The sequence below is a fragment of the Marmota marmota genome, unplaced genomic scaffold (genome assembly GCF_001458135.2).
Source record: "Marmota marmota marmota unplaced genomic scaffold, marMar, whole genome shotgun sequence".
In the NCBI taxonomy this organism is placed as follows: Eukaryota; Metazoa; Chordata; class Mammalia; order Rodentia; family Sciuridae; genus Marmota; species Marmota marmota.
Genome location: NW_026000101.1, coordinates 16630461 through 16651909, shown reverse-complemented (window position 1 = coordinate 16651909; position 21449 = coordinate 16630461). Strand labels below are relative to the sequence as shown.

Below are 21449 nucleotides of genomic sequence, written 5' to 3'. Positions count from 1 at the left end.
TGTTATATACATAATTATGGTGAAATGATTACCGGAACAACATATCTACCGTCTCATGAGAGTTACTGTTTGTGTATGTGATGAGTACACTTAAGCTGTCATCTCTTAGCAAATTTCAAGCATGCAATTCAGTAGGATTAACTATAGTCACCATGCCGTATATCAGACCTACAGAACTTTTTTGTTCTTCTTAGCTAAAACTTTGTGACCTTTGACCTCTAGCTTCCAAATCCTCCTTCTCTCTTGCAACATTCATTCTAATCACTGTTTGTATGAGATCAGTTTTTGTAGATTTCCAGAAGGAGTGAGATCATTCAGTATTTTTCTTTATGTGTCTGGCTTATTTCACAGCACAGAGTCTTCTAGATTTATCCATATTGTCAAAAATGATAGGATTTCCTCCTTTTTAAGGTTAAATAGTATTTCATTGTGTATTATATACCATAATTTCTTTATCTATTGATCTATTGATAGACAATTAGGTTGATTCCATATCTTGGCTATTATGAATAATGCTGCAATGAACACAGGAATGCACATGTCTCTTTCACATGCTGATTTCATTTCTTTTCCTTTGGACATATATACTCAATAGGGGGATTGAAGGATCACATGGTAAACTCTCTTTTAAATTTATTTGAGGTATATCCATAGTGTTTTCCATAATGGTTGCACTAATTTAACATACCTACTAACTGTTAACAATAGGATAGAAATCAGGGTTATTATTATCCTTCATTTTCTCCAAGATATTTTTTGAATTTTCTTATACTCTGGGCATATATTGTTTAGGCTCAAACAGCCTCAATTCTATTAAGACCTCTGTTCTTGAATTCTATGTGATTCCTCTAATCAATCCAAGTATATTCTTAGGGAAAAAAATAAGAGAAAAAAATTTTACTTGATCTTGCTTGAGCAAATCTTTGTTCTTATAGCTGAAAGAACAAAACAGATTGGGAGGAAAGTCCCTCCAAGAATCAGTGGCTCTCTATGATATTGGCATCAAAATAGGCATAATGACCAATGTAATATAATATAAGACACAGAGAAAAACCCACCTACTTATAGTCATCTGGTATTTCACAAAGGTGCCAAGTGAATATGTTGGAGAAAAAAATAATCTTTTAAATAAATGGTGCTGTGAAAATTGGATATACATACATAGAAAAATGAATTTGGATCCCTATCTTTTACCCTACACACAAGTCAAATCAAAATGGGTTAAAGACTTAGGAATTAACCAGAAACCATGCAATTGCTGGAAGAAAACATAGGGCCGACACGCGATCATATGGGGGCAGTAACCACCTTCCTCAACAAAACCCCTAAACTCAAGAAATAAAAATAAATAAAACCAAGAATCAATAAGTGAAATGCCTGGTGCATGCCTGTAATCCCAGCAGCGCTAGAGGCTAAGGGAGGAAGATTGTGAGTTCAAAGCCAACTCAGCAAAAGTGAGGTGCTAAGCAACTCAGTGAGACCCTGTCTCTAAATCAAATACAAAATAGGGCTGAAGATGTAGCGCAGTAGTCGAGTGCCCCTGAGTTCAATCCACAGTATACCACCAAAAAGTGAAATGCCATCAAATTAAAAACCTTCTGCACAGCAAAGGAATCAATTAAGAGAGAAAAGAGAGAGTCAACAGAATGGAAGAAAAATCTTTGCCAGCTCTTCCTCTGAGGAAATTAATTCCAGAATAAAATTTTTAATTTTTAATTCCAGAATAAAATTTTTAAATTTTTTTTAATTCCAGAATTAAATTTTTAAATTTTTTTAATTCCAGAATTTAAAACTCAATGCAAAAAAATATACAGCCCAATCAATAAATGGGCAAAAGAACTAAACAGAAATTTATCAAAAGAAGAAACACAAATATCCAAGAAATGTATGAAAAAAAAAATGTTTAACATCTCTAGCAATCAAGAAATGCAAATCAAAACCATACTAAGATTTCATTGCACTACAGTCAGAATGGCAATTATTAAGAACACAAATAATAATAATACTAGTAAGGATGTGGGGGGAAAAGTACACTCTTTCCCCCCTGTATTTAAAACCAGTTTGTAACTGAGGGAACATCTAAATCCTTAATTAAAAAAAAAACAAATGAAGTGAAAGCTGTTCACATCTATATTTCAAATTTGGAAATGCATATTTGCAAGCAGCAATACAAAAGTATTCATAAAGAATACATAATCTCTGAAAATTATGAAAACATCCCTGCTACCAATACATTTCTAAATACAAAACTGACTGCCATATTTGTTACTTCTGTGTAGTGGGAGAAGTTCATTTCCAAAACAGACAAAATTCAGTCTAAAGTCTTTAGGCATGAATGGTATGAATGACAGTCTATTTATTTGTTTGTTTGTTTGTTTGTTTATCCTTTGGGATCCTTAAGCATGCAAAAGCTTTGAACAGGAGGGTCTACAAAGGAACTAAGGTTGTTTTATGGAATCCAGTTAAGCCAGAGCTGGGGATGCCTCTAGGTCATTCACATCAGGGGCAGAAGTGCTTGACATGTCAGTCCTGCTGCCACCGTTTGGAAGTCCACCAAACCCAGGTCCACCTCATCCTCCCTTGTCACCAAGTCCTGATTAGCCTAGGTCTCCAAAATTGATCTCTAGCTGAGATATTATGTCACTTGCTGGCTTCCTGAAATGATGGTCCATAACCAAATCTCCAGCATGAGCCTCTTTACACTTTGATTTATGGAGAACAAATCCCTTCTTCCATTGCCTGTTGGCACCTTCATTTGGTTTACAAAAATTAAATTCTACCTTTGCACCGTCTTTATTTTGAATAGGCTTCCATTCATCCAAAGTCATCTCTTTTGGACCCTCTGCCTTAACCTCTTCAACTTTATTTTCCTTGTTTTCAGTGTCTGCCCATAGATGTTCTTCACCTTCAGATGTTTCCTCAGTCACATTTGATTGATCCAAGTCAGTTAATTCACCTTGGGACAGTTCCCAGGGGTGAGATCCGCTACCTCTACTTTTATCCTCATGCTTCAGGCCACTATAATGTAAAAAAGAGGCTGTCACTTCCACTGTGCCTATCAAATTTACGTTTGCCACCAAAATCAAATCACCCTGGGCTGGGGTTGTGGCTCAGAGATAGATCCCACACATAGCATAGTGTGAGGCCCTGGGTTCGAACCTCAGCACCACATAAAAATAAAATAAAGATATTGTGTCCATCTAAAGCTAAAAAATAAAATATTTTTTAAAATCCATCTCCTTGACCTCAGATGGGTTGGTTGATTATCTTTCAACTGAAAATTCACCTCCTTCACCCTTTTCAAAAAGTGGCTTTTCAAATTTTCTTTCATAAGGTGGTCACCTTGTTGGTCTTCTACCAATTATCTGGTCTTCTATCCCCTCACCTTGAAATGTTGATTAGGTCTTCTTCCAACACTTCTTATTCCTGCTTTCTCAAGCGCCACGGCTGGCTGTATCTTCTCTTTCTTGTCAGCCACACCAACGTTGGGAGGCAGTGAGTTCTTGCATCTTTCTAGGATAACTAATATATTAGTTGTAGATGGACACAATACCTTTATTTTATTTATCTTTATGTGATGCTGAGGGCCTCATGCCTACTAGGCAAGCACTCTAATGCTGAGCTATAGTGCTCTTTCTGGGACTCTTTACACAGCTGTTTGCCTGCCACATTGGAGATGGACTGGGCCATGGCCTAAGCTGTGCTCTTGGTCCCAGGTCCCCCAATGCCACTTTTGTCGGCTTCTTTTTTTCTTATTCTCTGCTGCCTTCAGCACCTGAATTGGGATCTGATTGGTCGTCAAATAACTGGTCGAATTTGTTGGTGACCACGCCGCCGAAGCCTTCCTGTAGATCCTCAGGCATGACAGTGGCTTGGTGGCATGTTCTTCCACCGAATGCAGCAGGTCAAGCCCAGCCCAGAGCACCTCCTTCAGCTCTTCCCACAAGACAGCCCTCCCAAGGTACACTCTTACATTTTGGTGTGACTACAAATTAGTACAACCACTCTGGAAAGAACTATGGAGCGTCCTCAAAAAACTAGGAATGGAATCACCATGTGACCCAGCAATCCCACTCCTTGGTATTTATCCAAATTATCTAAAATCAGCATACCATAACAATATAGTAAACACTTCAGTGTTTATAGCAGCAAAATTCACAATAGCCAAATTATGGAAATAACCCAGATGCCAGTCAATAGATAAGTGGATCAAGAAAATTTGAGATAGATACACACACACACACACACAATGGAGTTCAGCCACAAAGAAGAATGAAATAATGGCATTTGCCAGTAAATAGAAATGGAGAAAAAATCATACTAAGTAAAATAAACCGACTCAGAAAATCAAGGGTCAAATGTTTTCTCTCATATATGGAAGGAAGCTGGAGCAAAATAAGAGAGAGAAGGCAGTGGGGGAGGAGATGGGATATCATAAAGATAGAGGGGAAATCAATGGAGTAGAAGGAGAGCAAAAGTGAAAGAGGAAGGAAAGAAAAGGGGAGGAAATATGGAATGGACTTAACAAAATCATGTATATTCATATTTGAAGGTGCCAAATGGAATTTCATCTATATGTATATATAGAAGAAAGGAAGTTTAGTAGAGTAGATAAGGGAGAATAGGGGGAGGGAGGAGGACAGGAAAGGGTGGGGTGAAAATTAAAATCAAATTCTTTGCATGTATGATTTTGTCAAAATGAACCCAAATACTGTGTATAATTATAAGGCTTTAATTAAAAAAAAAAAAGAATCATGACTCTCAGCTAGTACTGGCTAGAGACTTCAGACCATCAGGATTCTCAGGGGACACCCTGGGGACCAGAGCTGATCCTGTTAGTTCCCCATTAAGACTAATGTTTGTCCCTTTACGGGTTAAGTATGGGATCCTGAGTATTGTGGAGAGCCCATTAACAGTCCAAATTGAATCATTACAACAGCTGCTTCAAACTCCCAGCGGAAACAAGAGAACTGTTCAAAGGGTGACTGGGAAGGGAGAGGGGAGGCAGGCTGCTCAGGTCGGCACAGATGGCTGGCTGATTCTGGCTGCCCTGCCCCTACAGGGTACTCTTGGTCCAGGACTGGCAGCTATTCATCTGCCCTCCAGTTGCAGCCAATACTATTTGCAACTGCTAAGCACTTAGCTAAGTCTCTCTTTCCCTCTCTGGACCTCAATTTCTTTGACTATAAAATAAGAGTGTGTAGCCATCCCACTTACCATACAATCCTGGGGAATGCCCAAATAGGAGGAATCCAAGGCTTGTATCCACAACCTACTGCACTTACATTAGGGGGTCTCCTGTGGGCCTTCTCTCCCATTCATGTCCTTCATGGTTCATGAGCAACCACCCCAAACTTCTAATGCCACTTTACAGGATGACTTACAGGGAGCTTGGGAGGCCACTTAGAGGCTCTAGCTACCTGTTGCCTGCTGCAAGTCTGCCATCTGGTGGATGTTTTTAAAGCTGTCCGTTGAAAATTCTACAAGCTCCTCAGATGGGTGCTTCCCCAACTTTGAGGATCTATTAAAAATGCAGGTATGAATTCAATTAGTTTGTAGTGGAGTCCAAGATTCTACATCTCTGATAAGTACCCAGTTGATATCAATGCTGCTGTATAGAGGACAATGACACGGGAGCAGGTTAGAAACACCCATGTGCAAATTCCCGCTACGTGTCAAATCCCCAAGTGTGGCTGAGCCTGTCAAGATGTTCACTCAGCCTGGCAAGGGTCCTCAAGCCAAAATCCAAAAACTTGAATACTTTTAAAGTTTCTAGACCCCAGATTTCGCTTAGTGTTTGGTCTGTGAGTATCCATTACTTTCTGGAAAGTTCATCAACACATTTTTTATTATTAGTTTTCTTCTTTTTTTATTATTGGTTGTTCAAAACATTACAAAGCTCTTGACATATCATATTTCATACATTTGATTCAAGTGGGTTATGAACTCCCATTTTTACCCCGTATACAGATTGCAGAATCACATCGGTTACACATCCACGTTTTTACATAGTGCCATACTAGTGACTGTTGTATTCTACTGCCTTTCCTATCCTCTACTATCCCCCCTCCCCTCCCCTCCCATCTTCTCTCTCTACCCCATCTACTGTAATTCATTTCTCTCCCTTGTTTTTTTCCCCTTTCCCCTCACTTCCTCTTATATGTAATTTTGTATAACAATGAGGGTCTCCTTCCATTTCCATGCAATTTCCCTTCTCTCTCCCTTTCCCTCCCACTTCTCGTCCCTGTTTAACGTTAATCTTTTTCTCATGCTCTTCCTCCCTGCTCTGTTCTTAGTTGGTCTCCTTATATCAAAGAAGACATTTGGCATTTGTTTTTTAGGGATTGGCTAGCTTCACTTAGCATAATCTGCTCTAATGCCATCCATTTCCCTGCAAATGCCATGATTTTGTCATTTTTTAGTGCTGAGTAATACTCCATTGTGTATAAATGCCACATTTTTTTATCCATTCATCTATTGAAGGACATCTAGGTTGGTTCCACAGTCTAGCTATTGTGAATTGTGCTGCTATGAACATCGATGTAGCAGTATCCCTATAGTAAGTATGCTCTTTTAAGGTCTTCAGGGAATAGTCTGAGAAGGGCAATAACTGGGTCACATGGTGGTTCCATTCCCAGCTTTCCCAGGAATCTCCATACTGCTTTCATCAACACATTTTTAAAAGACATTATTTTGAATTTTATTCAGTACATGCAGTTGTTTTCTACACTCACCAGGAGGGTTGCTCAGGGAATCTAATTGTCCATATTGCCAGAAGAGAAATCCCTGACCAGTGTGGTTTGTATATTCCCAAAATCATGTTACCCAATGGCTCCCCCTGTTTAATCAATAAATCTCATTAATTCATGGGAATGGGCAGACCCTTCTTAGAATAAAGCACGTGTTCTTCTCTCAGAGTATCAAAATAGACAATGATCTTACATTCTAAGTTTTCTGAGATTAAAAAAAAAACAAAACAATGTTTTTAAAAAGCCAGAATTTTCCTTTTGTAGATTAAGAGCAAAGTTTGGGTGTATCAGCAGAGAGCTTTACTAAAATCCATAGGAGAGAGAATTCAGGATATGGTAAGAAGGTTTCCCACCTCTTCAGGAGAAGTGGAGAGGTATTCTAACTAGAGAGTTGTTCAGAGTAGAAAGGAAAATCAGAGAAGATAGAGACAGAGTAGGGCTCCCCTCGGTTGGAAGGAGACTAGCACCCTTACCTTCCTGATTTATAACCCCAAACTAAAAGTTGTGAATGGGGTTGAGATAACTTCTGATAGAATTCCAGACAGGTTAAGGGAGAATTCATGATATACCTTTAAAAATCCCTAGACGTCGGACACCCATTTGCATCCCTCTCTTGGGGCCCCTTCGCAGGTGAGGCCCAGCACAGGTGATTGGTTGGGTAAAGGATGCTAGCATAAACCACTCGAGCTCTTTAAGCTAGGTATTTAGTAAGCCAATCACAAGTGCATAATTTCAATCCCTTATTTACATAATTAAGAGGACAGGTCCAACCTTGTGATTTGACACGTTGGTTGGGAAGAGGAAGAGCTTCAGGTAGGGGTCTTGTCATTGGCTACTGCTAGGGGTAGAGGCAAGGGTCACTGAAGAAGGACTGCTGTGGTTGAAACTGTGAGAACAGAAACAGGTATTTTAACTCAGAATAAGTCACTGTGGTTAGAGCTGACAGGGAGAAGCAAGTCACAGGACGTCCTCCAGACCTGATGTCTCCTTTCAGGTTGGCATGATGTCCCCCTCCCCTCCTTTCCTTCTCCAAGGCCCTTTTCCTGGCTGCCTATGGGAGATCTATCTTCCTGCCTCACCACAAAACAATTAAAAAAAACAAAACCATGGACTCTAAAAAGTGTTAAATTGGACTTTACCAACATTTAAAAGTTCAGCTTTCCAGAAAATGCCACCAAGAAGGTGAATGAGCAAGCAACAGCAGGTTGGGAGACAATAGTAATGCATATTTCTGATAAAGGATTTGTATTTGTAATGTAAAAAGCACTCTTACAATGCAATGAGAAGACAAATTCACAAAATGAGGAAAATATTTGAACAGCTGCTTCACAAGTTTCCCAAAAGATTTGTGAATGACCAATAACAACAGGAAAATGTTCATCATTAGTTTGTTATGGAAATTCAAATTAAAGTCACAATGAGATTCCACTACATGGTCGTTGCAATGTCTAATATTGAAGATGTATAGCAACTAGAACAATTTATTGACAAACAAATTGTTGATGGGAATGCAAATTGATACAACCCTTTGGAAAACAGTTACTAATCTCACATGCTTCCTTATGACTCAATGATTCCATTCCTGAATTGTTCTGTTTTCTTAGAGTCTGTGTTTGTCTATTTGGTATCCATTACTTACAGGGCCAAACTAATAGCAAAGACGCCCACATCTCCCCCATAATCTGAACCACCTCTTCACTGAACTCTCACATACCAAGCTAAATCGTCCAGGGCTGGGGTATAGAGACCACCCCTATAATCCAAAGCCCACTAAAATTCAGACAAGTCATCCTAAGCCATTTGCCTTTCCACAAAAGCCCTAATAAGAGCTCTAGCTTAGCTTTCCCCTTACTCCTGCCTCTGCCTCTTTACCAAACCTTAGTGCTTCCTGTATGGCTCTGTATGGCGTCCCCCTTTTCTTGAGAAATGGAATAAAATTTTTCTTTCAATGGCATTGGTCTCTATGTGTTGTCACCCAGTTATCTCCACAAATTAAAATACCTCAGGTATTTTGAGATGTGTTTGCCCAATGGAAATGAAAATACATGTCCTCACAAAGACTTGTGTACAAATTTATTCATAGAATCTTTATTCCTAAGAGCCACATACTGAAAATAGCTCAAATGTTCATCAATAAGTCAAGTTAAGTGCACTGTGACATATCCATACAATGGAACACCGCCCATCACTACAACAAACTACCGGAAAATGATAGAACATGAGATTATTTCAAAATATACTAAGTGAAAAAAGTCAGACACAAAAGAGTACCTGCCAAAAGATTGGAATTCTAGAAAAGTCAAAATTAATACTGGAAGCATATCCACGGTTGCCTGGGTTGATCTCAAACTTAGGGGCTCAAGTGATCCTCCTCCCTCAGCCTCCCAAGTAGCTGAGAATACAAGTATGCATAACCACATCCAGCTTCTCATTTGTTATCTCAATTGTTACTGAATTGTTAGGTACAATTTTTTTTAAATAAAACTAGTTAATTCTTTTAAATCTACTTTCTAAACCATGATGGTGAACACTATAATCCCAGCTACCAGGGAGGTAAAGGTAGAAGTATCACAAGTTTGAGGTCAGCCTGGGCAACTCTCTCTCTCAAAATATAAAGGACAGGGGAGGTAACTCAGTGGTACAGCACCTGTGGGTTAAATCTCCAATGTGGCAGTGGGTGGGGGCACCCACACCAAAAAACTACCATCTACCCTTTTCCCACCTTAATTCTCATCTAGAATAGTTCTAAAATTCAACCAAGTGCGAATAAATACTAAAAATGTTGTCAGTTACAAAATAAAAATCATAAATACAGCAGAGAGAAATATATGCCAAATTTTGTAGAAAACACAATTGTAGTGTTTCTAAAAATAAGCCAGGAAACTATTAGCACTAATATAAGTTTAGAAAAGTTAGGAGATAGAAAGAACTTTCCCAAGATCTGCTATATTCCTACACAGACATGACCAGTTGAGTTAAAAAAATAAATAAATTTTAGAGTGTTATAGGAGTGCAAAGGAAGGCAGAATGATTGGCTAGGGCCTTGGGGAAAAGAAACACAGTAAAAATGACCCCAAATTCCTAAGGTGGAAACTCTCAAACAAGAACTTCTTAACTGTATTCCTGGGAAGTACCCCCCAAAGATTTGAATTCCGCTTTGTCTGCGGTAGGGCTGATAGGCTGTCTGTAGTTATTGAGTATTTTAAATCCCCCCAGATACTCTACTGAACTACATTAATTGATAGTGAAGAATGAACAATACAAGGATCTTTTGAAGGTAACTATCAGATTCTTCCTACTAAATCAGAATTTATTGACAAATTAGCAATTACTGAATCATTAGTATTTCAAAGTTTTGTAAACTCTATTATATCAGTGATACCAGAAAATGAACTCAAACTGTAAGAATTCAATTATGTATGTGGCATATCAGAATCAATAGCATAAAGAGGGAATCACTTTTTAATAAATAGTGGAACAGCAACAACATTCAGTTGAATGAAGGTTTGCCTTTGATCCATACATAATACCATATGCCAGCATTAACTGCAGATGGATTAAAGCTAAACATAAAACACCATCATGATTACAAAGGCTTAAAAAGGAAAGAATGATATATTTATGCCAGCTGTGGAATACAGAATGATTCTCTGTTTTGGAAAAGAAAGAGGATATGAAAATTAAAACATATATGCTCAAGCATACAATATATGAAACTCTTAAATAGCACATTAAAATGATTTTAATAATAAGAATCAAATTTCTCCCCAGTGGAAGTGTGTCAGGTTCCATTAGTACTTGACTTTACTTACAAATATATCATTTATATATATGCACACATATATACATATATATATATATGATGTGTTAAGACACGTGTAAATTTGTCATGTTGCAACTTTTTACATATTAGACATCACTATCCCATGTACAGGTGTGCTGTTGAATTGACTAACTTTTAAAGGAACCTTGGAATAAATCTTTTCACCCCTAGGCATTTCTTATCTTAAATGTGTCCTTGATTAGAATATTCAAGTCCATGCACATCACTCACGTAAAATTATGCAACGGAGTACACATGTGTGCTGTTCTCAATTAAGTGTTGGGTAAGGCTTGGAATCATGCACTCCATGCATATCCCCACTATGATGTCAGCACCAATTGCACAATAACAAGTGAACATGTAACTGGTTGTACAAAAATAATGTTCCATTATAAATAGAATCAGGATGAATCATGAGTTTTGATTGTTACTTCTCTGAGTTTATATCTATGATAAAGAATTTATATCATGTATCAAATCTTATTAGTGAAGCAATATTTTTCTGATTTTTAATAATTAACTAACATTGTAAATGAATAAAGTTTTTTTTCATTTTTCATTTTAATTTGTTATATATAACAGCAGAATGCATTACAACTCATATTATACATACAGAGCACAATTTTTCATATCTCTGGTTGTACACAAAGTAGAGTCACACCATTTGTGTCTTCATACATGTACTTAGGATAATGATGTCCATCTCATTCCACCATCTTTCCTACCCCTATGCCTCCTCCCTTCCCCTCCCTACCCTTTTCCCCTTTGCCCTATCTAGAGTTCATCAAATCCTCCAATGCCCCCCACCAAGCACATACATATTTAATGCAATTCCAATCAAAATCCTAATGACATTCCTCATAGAATTAGAAAAAGCAGTCATGAAATTCATCTGGAAAAATAAGAGACCCAGAATAGCTAAAGCAATCCTTAGCAAAAAGAGTGAAGCAGGTAGCATCACTTATACCAGGCCTTAAACTATACTACAGAGCAGTAGTAACAAAAACAGCATGATATTGACACCAAAATAGACTTGAAGACCAATAGTACAGAATAGAGGACACAGAGACTAACCCAAATAATTACAGTTATCTTATATTAGACAAAGGTGTACAAAAACGTACATTGGAGAAAAGATAGCCTTTTTAGCTGGGAAAACTGGAAATCCATATGCAACAAAATGAAATTAAACCCCTATCTCTCACCATGCACAAAACTCAACTCAAAGTGAATCAAGGACCTAGGAATTAGAAGCGGAGACCAGAGACACTGAATAAAATTTTTTAAAGTAGAAATTGTGAAGATCTCCCATAAATCCCTCATCACACATATGCATAACCTCCCCCACTATCAGAGTCCCTCCCCCATTATCTGAGTGGTACATTTGTTACGACTGATGAATTACATTGACACATCATTAACACCCAAAGTCCATAGTTTACAGTAGGTTTCACTCTTGATGTTGTACATTCTGTGGGGTTTGACAAAAATATAATGATATAAAATATAAAATATAATGTACCCACCATTGATAATGTAATAGTAATGTAAAATATAATGTACCCACCATTGTACAATCCTACAGAATAGTTTCACTATTCTGAAAATCCTCTTCACTGTGCCTATTTAGCCCTTCCTTTCCCAACCCATGGCAACCACTAATATTTTAACTCTATCTAGAATTTTCCTTTCCTATGAAAGTCATATATTTGGAATTTTACAATATATCACCTTTTCAGACTGGCTTCTTATACTTAGTAATGTGCAATTAAGTTTTCTCCATGTCTTTACATGGCTTGATAGCTTATTTCTTTTTAGAACTAATAATATTCCATAGTCTAATGTACAGTTTACTTATCCACTCACCTACAGAAGGACATCTTGTTTTGGCAATTATGAATTACACTGCTGTCAACCTCTCTGCGTGTACAGGTTTTTCATGTGGATATAAGTTTTCATGAATACAACCTCAAAACAAAAATTTCTACTTCTTTTTCAAGGAAACATCAAAGAACTAAATTTGTCTGAGATTGCAAAGTGAGCTATTACAAAATATTCATCTGTATAAATCAGGATTTTCTCCACAACAGGCAACAAAAACAAAAACACAGAAACAAATTGGAAGCTAAAACGGTGATTGTCATTCATAATTTCAGATTTCACGTGTTTGTGTTCATCAAAACCTCATTCATTGTCTTGGAATTCACCTTTGTGGTCTTTGAACCAAGTAATTGTTAAAAAAATATAAATTTGTAAAGTAAATAAAGCAATAAAGCACATTAATTTTTCCTGTTTTGTATAGGAAGATTTTGTAAGATTTTGTGAAGCTGGGCACCGTGGCTCACTCCTGTAATCCCAGCAGCTTGGGAGGATAAGGCAGGAGGATTGCAAATTCCAAGACAGCCTCAGCAACTTAGCAAAGCCCTAAGCAACTTAGTGTCTTACTGTCTCAAAAAAAAAAAAAAAGGAGGTGCTGGGGATATGGCTCAGTGGTTATGGGCTCCTGAGTTCAATCCCCAGGACAAAAAAAAAAAAAAAGACTTTGTGGAAAAAGAATCCCATTGCTAAGAAATAAAATAATTTTTTAAGTTTGAAAATTATTAAAATAAATCATTAAATAGAATAGAGAATAGGGGCAATTTCATACTCACAGTCTCATGTTTTTAAAGGGCTTATTAGAGGCTCCAGGATTTTATATCATGCTGGGTTTTATAACATGTTATTGTTGGATGTCTTGAGTAGAGCTTTTCTTCCTCTTCTGAGAGCTAATTATAGGAGTCAATGGGATGTCAGATATGCCAATTCTGCTCCAAGGCACGAGGATACTTTGTTTTCCAAGGCAACATTCCCAGTTATTACACTAATAGTAAACATGACATACTCACAACTGGAAAACATTGTGTCTGTCTGGATAGTTGCTTCCAAGCAACAACTTCTAGAAGGTGCATCCAGATCTTCAAGGAACAGTCAACTGACTGCACATCTTCTTCCTGCTGATTAACTAAAAAAAAAAAAAAAAAAATTGTTGTTATTGTTATTTTGCTGGGCTTTTTGTTTTGGGGGTTTGGGGTTGTTTGTTTAGATTGGCTAAAATTTCATCTCAGGTCAGTGACATCTAAGTTTGGTGGAGGTTGCTCCCAAACATACTTCCTAGCTTTGAGAGGACTATGTAGACTCAAAGCCAGCCATTGCGACTGGGAAGAAGACAGGACATCTGGTCCTCAGTTGCCATCATCAATCTCTGATGACACCTGCATTCTCATCTGGTATCCAGTTGCACAGGCCGTGCAAATAACAGCTACAGGCTCTTCATTCTGATCTTGAGGCCTCTTCAGGATCTCAGCTCTCTTTAATTGTCCCTTGACACTCTTGAGGGACATAGAAAACATTCAACTACTTTTCCACAGGGAATAGGGAACAGGACACACATATTCTACTCCCACATCATGCTGAGAGCAAGGGAATTTTATAATCCCCTGCATTCAGTCTGTTACTTCCCTGAACTCCACATGGAAAGTGAGTCTCAGACTTCGTATTTCATATTCTCAAGACTTCCTGGGGGCTCTGTGTCCCACCCCCACTGCATTCCCCAGAAGCAACCCCTTCTTCTCCTCTAGTGCATCAGAGTAAATGACATTGCTGGGGACTGATGAGAGTGGGAGGGACACTGTGTGACTGATCACAGTATTCTTCCATGACTGCTGTTCATATGAATATATATTTTATGACCTTAATCTTTCAGGCTGAGTTCTGTATTTTTAAACATTTTTATTTTAAAATCACTGTGCCTAGAATTTCAAATGTTTATTTTCAAGCAAAAAGGCTAAGAATTGTTCTCTTTGTCTACTTCTTTTTTTAAGTTGTTGGTGAACTTTTATTTATTTATTTATATGCAGTGCTGAGAATCAAACCCAGTGCTTCACACATGCCAGGCAAGTGTTCTACCGCTGAGCCACAACCCCAGTCCTCTCTGTCTATTTTTTAATTCTAATGACCATGAATGTTTGGGCGGGGGTTGTGGTTAGCAGTAGAGCACTTGCCTGGCATACGTGAGGCCCTGGGTTCCATCCTCAGCACCATATAAAAATACACAAATCGGGGCTGGGGATGTGGTTCAGGCGGTAGCGCACTCACCTGGCATGTGTGGGGTGCTGGGTTTGATCCTCAGTACCACACATAAGTAAAAATAAAGATGTTGTGTCCACTAAAAACTAAAATACATACATATATATATATATATATATATATATATATATATATATATANGTTATAGTTGGACACAAAACCTTTATTTATTTTAAAAAGAGAGAATTTATATATATATATATAAATTCTCTCTTTTTAAAATAAATAAAGGTTTTGTGTCCAACTATAACTAAAAAAAATAAATAAATATTTTTTTTAAAAAAAGAGGAAGAATCATATAACTATTGGGGAGAAATGGTTTCTAGGCAGAAGAAACTCCAAATCTAAGTGTTCCGAGGCAAGAGATATGTGGAGCGATTGAGCAAAAGCACAGAGCAGATTGGTTGGAGCTGATGAATGATTGAGTCAGGGATGGTAAGCAGTGAGGTCAGAGAGGTTAGAGAAGGAAGCTAGAGTACAAGATCCTTTGTAATGAATTTCACTTTTCTTTGAGTAAGATGGGAAGGCTTTGGAGAGTTCTGAAGAGAAGACCAACATAAACTGAGTTCCTTTAAATGGTCACTATAATTGCTTTATTGAAAATAGATTGTTGGGGGAAAGGATGAAAGGCAATCAATCCATCAGGAAACTATTGCAACATTCCAGGCAAGACATGATGGATTAGGGTGCTAGCAATGGAGGTGAATGAAAGTGACCTCCATTATTTCCTCATCTGTATTATTATTTTTATATGTAATAAGTCATTCTTCTTGGGCTAATTTCAAGATTTTTTTCTTTAGTTTCCAACAGTTTGACTACAATGTGTCTAGATTGAAGTTTTCTTTGAATTTGTCCTTAGGGTACAATAAGCTTTTAGGGTCTGAAAATTGATGTTTTCACCAAACTTGAAATTTTTCAGCTATTAGTCTTTCAACTTTTTTCCTATCCTATTCATTCTCCTCTCCCTCTGGGACTCCAATTATGCATACTTAAAACTTCTTAATATTGTCCCACAGTCATGAAAGACATTTTCTTCCAATCTTGTTCCCCATTTTCTAGATTGAACCATTTTTGCTAATTTAGCTTTAAATTATCCTGTATTTTGCTATTTCCAATATGTTGGATATTTAATTCACTTATTGTACTTTATTCATAGAATTAGAATTTCCATTTGGTTCTATTTCTATCCTGTCCATTTTTTTCTACTTCAGTGACAGCCGTGCCTAAAGGGTTGGAACCAAGTTCTTTATATAAGAAGCATGTCCTAGGCCCAGCAAAAAGTAAAACTTTATTAGTCATGTGAAGAAATTATAAAATATAACCAATTACCAAGATTAAAAGATTTTAAAAGTCATTGGAAATCATTGCCAAGATTACCCAGATGTTGGAAGTAGTTTAAAGCACTTCTCATACATATATTTAATCATGTAAAGGAAAATATGGTCACATTGAAGAAACAAATGAGTGATCTCAGCAGATCCACAAGTAACTAAGCTACATGCCAAAAAAAAAAAAAAAAAGTAACATTCTTTAGAGAAATAGACACTCACATACAAACAAAAGAAATTCACACTCAACCTATAAAATTTACACTGTATGTCATGCAATCAAAATTTGTTTAGCATGTAAAGAAGCAGGAAAATACCCTAACCCTAATATAACCAGGAGAAAAGTCTATCAATATAAACAGATACGGAAATGATAGGATTATCGGACAAGGACACGAAAATAACTATTGTAAATATTATAAGTAAGTCGAAGAATGTAAAAGAAAGCATGAACATAATGGGGAGGGGTATGAAGATATAAAAAGATACAAAGAGAACTTCTATAGATGAAAACTGTAGTGCCTGAAATTAAAATATATCGTATAAAATTAATATCATATGAGATACTACAGAGAAAAGAACAGTGAACTGGAAAACATAGCAACAGAAACCATCCATACTGAATGACAAGGGGAAAAAAAGGCTGGGGGGCAGGGGAAATAAACAAATCAGGCATGGTGGAAAATGCCTATAATCCCAGTGACTCCGGAGGCTAAAGCAGAAGGATCACAAGTTTGAGGCCAGCCTCAGCAACTTAGTGAGGCCCTGTCTCAAAATAAAAAGGACTGGGGATGTGGTTAAATGGTAAAGTGACCCTGGGTTCAATCCCTATTACAAAGAGATAGAGAGAGATAGAGAGATAGAGATAGAGATAAAGATGAGAGAGACAGAGAGAGAGAGAGAGAGACCGACTGACTGACTCAGTGACCATGTAAATATGTTTAACTAAAATCCCAGAAGAAGAGATCAGGGTAGGCAGAAAAAAAAATTAATGGAATTAATAGCCAAAAGTTTTCAAATTCACTGGGAATACAAACCCACAAATCCCAGTATCTCAACATAACTGAAATAGGATGAACAAAATGAGAACCACGCCAAAGTACATTGTAATCAAATTGCTAAACACTAGTGGTTTAGAAACAACATACTTTTTTCATACTTTTTATTGGTTCATTACAATTATGCATAATAGTGAGGTTTGTTGCTACATATTTGTACATACACACAACATAACAATACAGTTTGGTCAATATCATTCCTCAGTATCTCTCCTAAAAACAACAAACTTTAAAGCAGACAGAGGAGAGAGAACAGGTATATTATCCAGCAGATTGAAGATAAGAATGACAAAACTTTTTGACTGAAATTATGGAAGCCAGAAGACAACTGAATGATACTTTCAAGTGATAAAGGAAAAATATGTCAAACTTGAATTCCATTAAAAAAAAAACCTTAAGTTAAGACAAAGACTTTTCCAGACCAACAAAAGCTGAGATAATTTATTGCAAATATACCTGAATTATAATAAAGGTCAAAGGTAGTACTCAGGCAGCACAAAAGCAATACCAGAGAAAAATTGGATCTACACAAATGAATGAAAACATTAGAAATGGTTAATGTTGGCAAATACAAAAGAAATTATTTCTCATTTTATAATTTATAATCTCTTTTAAAAGCAATTGGCTGCTTAAAGCAAAATAGTAATATGCAGCAGCAAAATTATGACATTAGCACTTAAGATGGGAAGGGGAAATGAAAGTATAATGTTGCCATGTTCTTACACTTTACATGAAGTGATATTTATGATTTGAAGGCACACTATGATATGATAAAACATGCACCCCCTAGAACAACTACTAAAAAAATGAGGTAGAGCTAATAAGCCAAAAGTGGAGATAAAATGAACTGCAAAAATAACAAACACTCTATTATTACAAAAGAAAACAGAAGAGTAAAAGTGAAAAAATAGAAAAAAAGAACAAATAGAGCAATTACAAAACAAATAGCAAAATACTAGGTTCTAACACAACCATATCAATAATTATATTACAGTAGATGTGTAACCGATGTGATTCTGCAATCTGTATATGGGGTAAAAATGGGAGTTCATAACCCACTTGAATCAAAGTGTGAAATATGATATGTCAAGAACTATGTAATGTTTTGAACAACCAACAATAAAAATTAAAAAAAATAATTATATTAAATCCAAATGTTCTAAATACTCCAATTAAAAGATTGATATTATTAAATTAGATTAAAAAGAAAAATAAGTAAGACTCAACTACAAGATTTTTACTATCCAACTTTAAATATAAGGACACAGAGAGGTTAATAGTAAAACCATAGAGAAGATATATCACATAAAAACTAATCAAAAGATTTGATGATAAATTTGATGCTTTTTAAAATCCAAAATACAGATAAGATGGCTTTTGATCCCAGGACAAAAATCAATGGTAAATAAAATTTTTAAAGTGCCATGTTCATCACTAAGCATTAATCTTTTTAAAATGATTATTCCAGCACTGTCCAATAGAAGTATAATGTGAGCCCCAAGATGAACCACACAAATAATGTTTTTTCTAACAGCTACATTTGTCAAAGCCCACAAAATGTATAACACTAAGAGTGAATTCTTGGCCAGGCACTGTGGGGCAAGTCTGTGATCTGAATGGCTCAGAAGGCTGAGGCAGGAGGATCACGAGTTCAAAGCCAGCTTCAGCGAAAGCAAGGTGCTAAGCAACTCAGGGAGACCCTATCTCTAAATAAAATAAAAAATAGGGCTGCGGATGTGGCTCAGTGTTGAGTGCCCCTGAGTTTAATTCCCAGTACCAAAAAAAAAGGGGGGGAGTGAATTCTCATGTAATCTATAGACTTTGGTTGTTATGTTAATGAAGGTTCATTGATGGTAACAGATGTACCTCTCTAGTGCAGGATGATTAGTGGGGAGACCATGCATAGGAGGGGTAGGGTATGCCTTCTCTACCTTCCACTCAATTTTGCTGTGAACCTAAAACTATTCTAAAAACTAAAGTATATTTTTTTAAGTAAAAAGAATCAGGTGAGTTGATTTTAATATATTTTACATTCTTGTTTTCTTACTAAACCTTTAAAGTTTGGTATCAGCACATTTCAGATTGGACTAGCCACATGTCACCCAAGAGTCACACATCACTCCTGGTTACCATATTGGACAGTCTAGACTTTTTGACACATATCTCTTAAGCAGGAGTGGGGAGCAAGGTAGGGAAGGAGTTCAGCCTATGGGTCCTTTGGCCCAAGTGGAAAATCTCTCATTACAGTTCAAGTGTTAATATTATTCACTCTGTTAAATACTGTGTTAGATATTTGAAATACAGTATGTTCTTTAATCTTTCCACAAAGGCTAAAAGAGAGAGAGAGAGAGAGAGAGAGAGAGAGAGAGAGAGAGAAGGAGAAGAAGAGAGAAGGAGAAGAAGGAGGAGGAGGAGGAGGAGGAGGAGGAGGAGGAGGGAACTAAGACTCAGAAGTTAAATGATTTCGCCCATGGTCACAGGAACTAGTTAAGTAGAATGCAATTAGGACTCAGGAGTGTGATAAACCCTTGCTCTTTCCATTACATTACACTGCAATTCTCTGTCCCCTGGGAAAGCCAACTGTTTCTAGTGGTCTTAATAGAGGGAAACTGGAAATAATGGAAATAAGCTATTAGTTTCATCCCTGAACAGTAAGATGATTCCAAAATGGATGTACTATTGTTCAGGCGGGCAGAAGAGACCTACACAATTGGCTTCAATAGCCAGCAGACGCTCTCAAACATTCTCCACAGTGACTGTCATATGAGGGGTGGGGCACCTCCAAACTGATCCCCCCCTCCAGTGCTGGAGATAGAATCCAGGGCCTCACATATGATAGAGAAGCGCTCTACCACAGAGCTACATATCCCAACGTCTGAATGCCACAGTCTGACATTCAGTCCCTACGTCTAGAAAGAAATAGGTGTTAAGCGTACTCGAAAGGTGTTCCGAGCCTATAAGTGCCAACAGCTATGGTGGTGAATCCGTGCCTCTGGCCCTTGAATTGGGACCATGTCAGTGGCAGAACCCTTCAGCATTTGGGGGAAGTCAGGTGACACGCCTTTTTTTCGGTCTGAGGCAGCACTTCGGTAGAAAGGATATTGAGAGTTATCTCTGAGGGTACCAGAAGGGGAGTAGCCTCTGCAGTTCAGCCTTGACTTGGCCCCCAGGTCTCAGGCGAACTTGTTTTGTGGTCTTCGCAGTCAGTCTCCTCTCTGAGCTTCAGTGGCCCCGAGGTAAACCTCGGGACGGGAGCGGCGTTCCAAGGGCCTCTCCCGTTCTGACAGCCTCTGACTCCGCTCTTGAAGAACGCTGGCTGGCCGGCCGCAGATAATACCCATATACAGCTGGGCTCTAACAAAGGGCCGGGGTCCACCGCGCGTTGCCGCCCCCAGGAGGTTTTGGAAACTCCGTGAGGCCGGGGGCGGGGCTTGAGTGCGCCGCAGCCAATCACCGAAGGGCCAGGGCGCCAGGGGCGGGTCCTGGAGCTAGTGGCGGCGGCGGCGGCGGCGGCCAGGCTGGGTCCGAGCATCCAGCCGCTCCGGACCCGCCGGCCCGGACATGGCGAACGTCCGGGCCTCCCTCCGAGGCACGCTGCTGCTTCTGCTGGCTGTGGCGAGGGTCGCGGAGGTGGCGGGGGGCCTGGCCCCGGGCAGTGCGGGTGAGTAACTACTGGAGCTGCGGTTCGGGGCGATCCCGAGCGGCCGCCTCAGGACTCCAAGATGGCGCGGGGCAGGGGTCGGGAGTGAGCGCGACCCCAGACCCGGCCCACGTCCGGTGACCTTGGGTCTGGAGGTCTCGGCCGTCAGGACCCGTTGCCGACGCGGGACAAATCAAGGTCCCTCCCTACTTGCCCTCTGCGTCCCGAAGATCTTCTGAACTGGGGCCATTGACCCGGGTTCGAGGCCTTGCTCTGTCACCTATCGGCCATGGGCTCCCTGCTCTGCCCTGAAACCCCTCGCCTGGCTCTGGCCCCTGTCAGAAAACGGTAAAATGCCTTCGCTCAGGATCGTCACGAAGGTTGGATGGATTTCAGAAGTGCAGCCTCCTGCCCAGGCAGTGATTGTGACTTGTTACTTGACCCTCACTTGGTTCCGAAAGGCCGGCCTCGGTGTCGTGAGCGCTGGTTGGCTCCACCGTGCTGTGTCAGACAGAGTTGGGCGGGAGGCATTAAAAATCAGTAAACCCTGCTTTCTGGTGCTTTCGGGCTGTAGGAGAGTTGTGTCCTTGCTCAAAAGGAGTTAAACTAAGGATGAATAGCAAACTACAGTGCTTATAGTTAGTTGTCTCCTACTTGCTGGTCATTCAGATTTGTTGCTAACTCCTGCTATCCAGGAGAGCTCAGGTTACAAACTAGGGTACAACA

The 21449-nt window shown here is 38.6% G+C and overlaps 1 protein-coding gene and 1 pseudogene across 1 annotated transcript in view; one reads left to right on the top strand and one right to left on the bottom strand.

Moving 5' to 3' along the window:
• Positions 1–2112: 2112 nt before the first annotated feature.
• LOC107147645 lies at positions 2113–3863 on the bottom strand (annotated as a pseudogene).
• Positions 3864–20562: 16699 nt separating this feature from the next.
• Reck (reversion inducing cysteine rich protein with kazal motifs) overlaps positions 20563–21449 on the top strand; it is a 79617-nt gene continuing 78730 nt past the window's right edge. Inside the window, exon 1 of the mRNA XM_015492331.2 lies at positions 20563–20744. Coding sequence (XP_015347817.1) covers positions 20645–20744 — 100 coding nt within the window. The 5' untranslated portion in view covers positions 20563–20644. The remainder of the gene's footprint in view (positions 20745–21449) is intronic.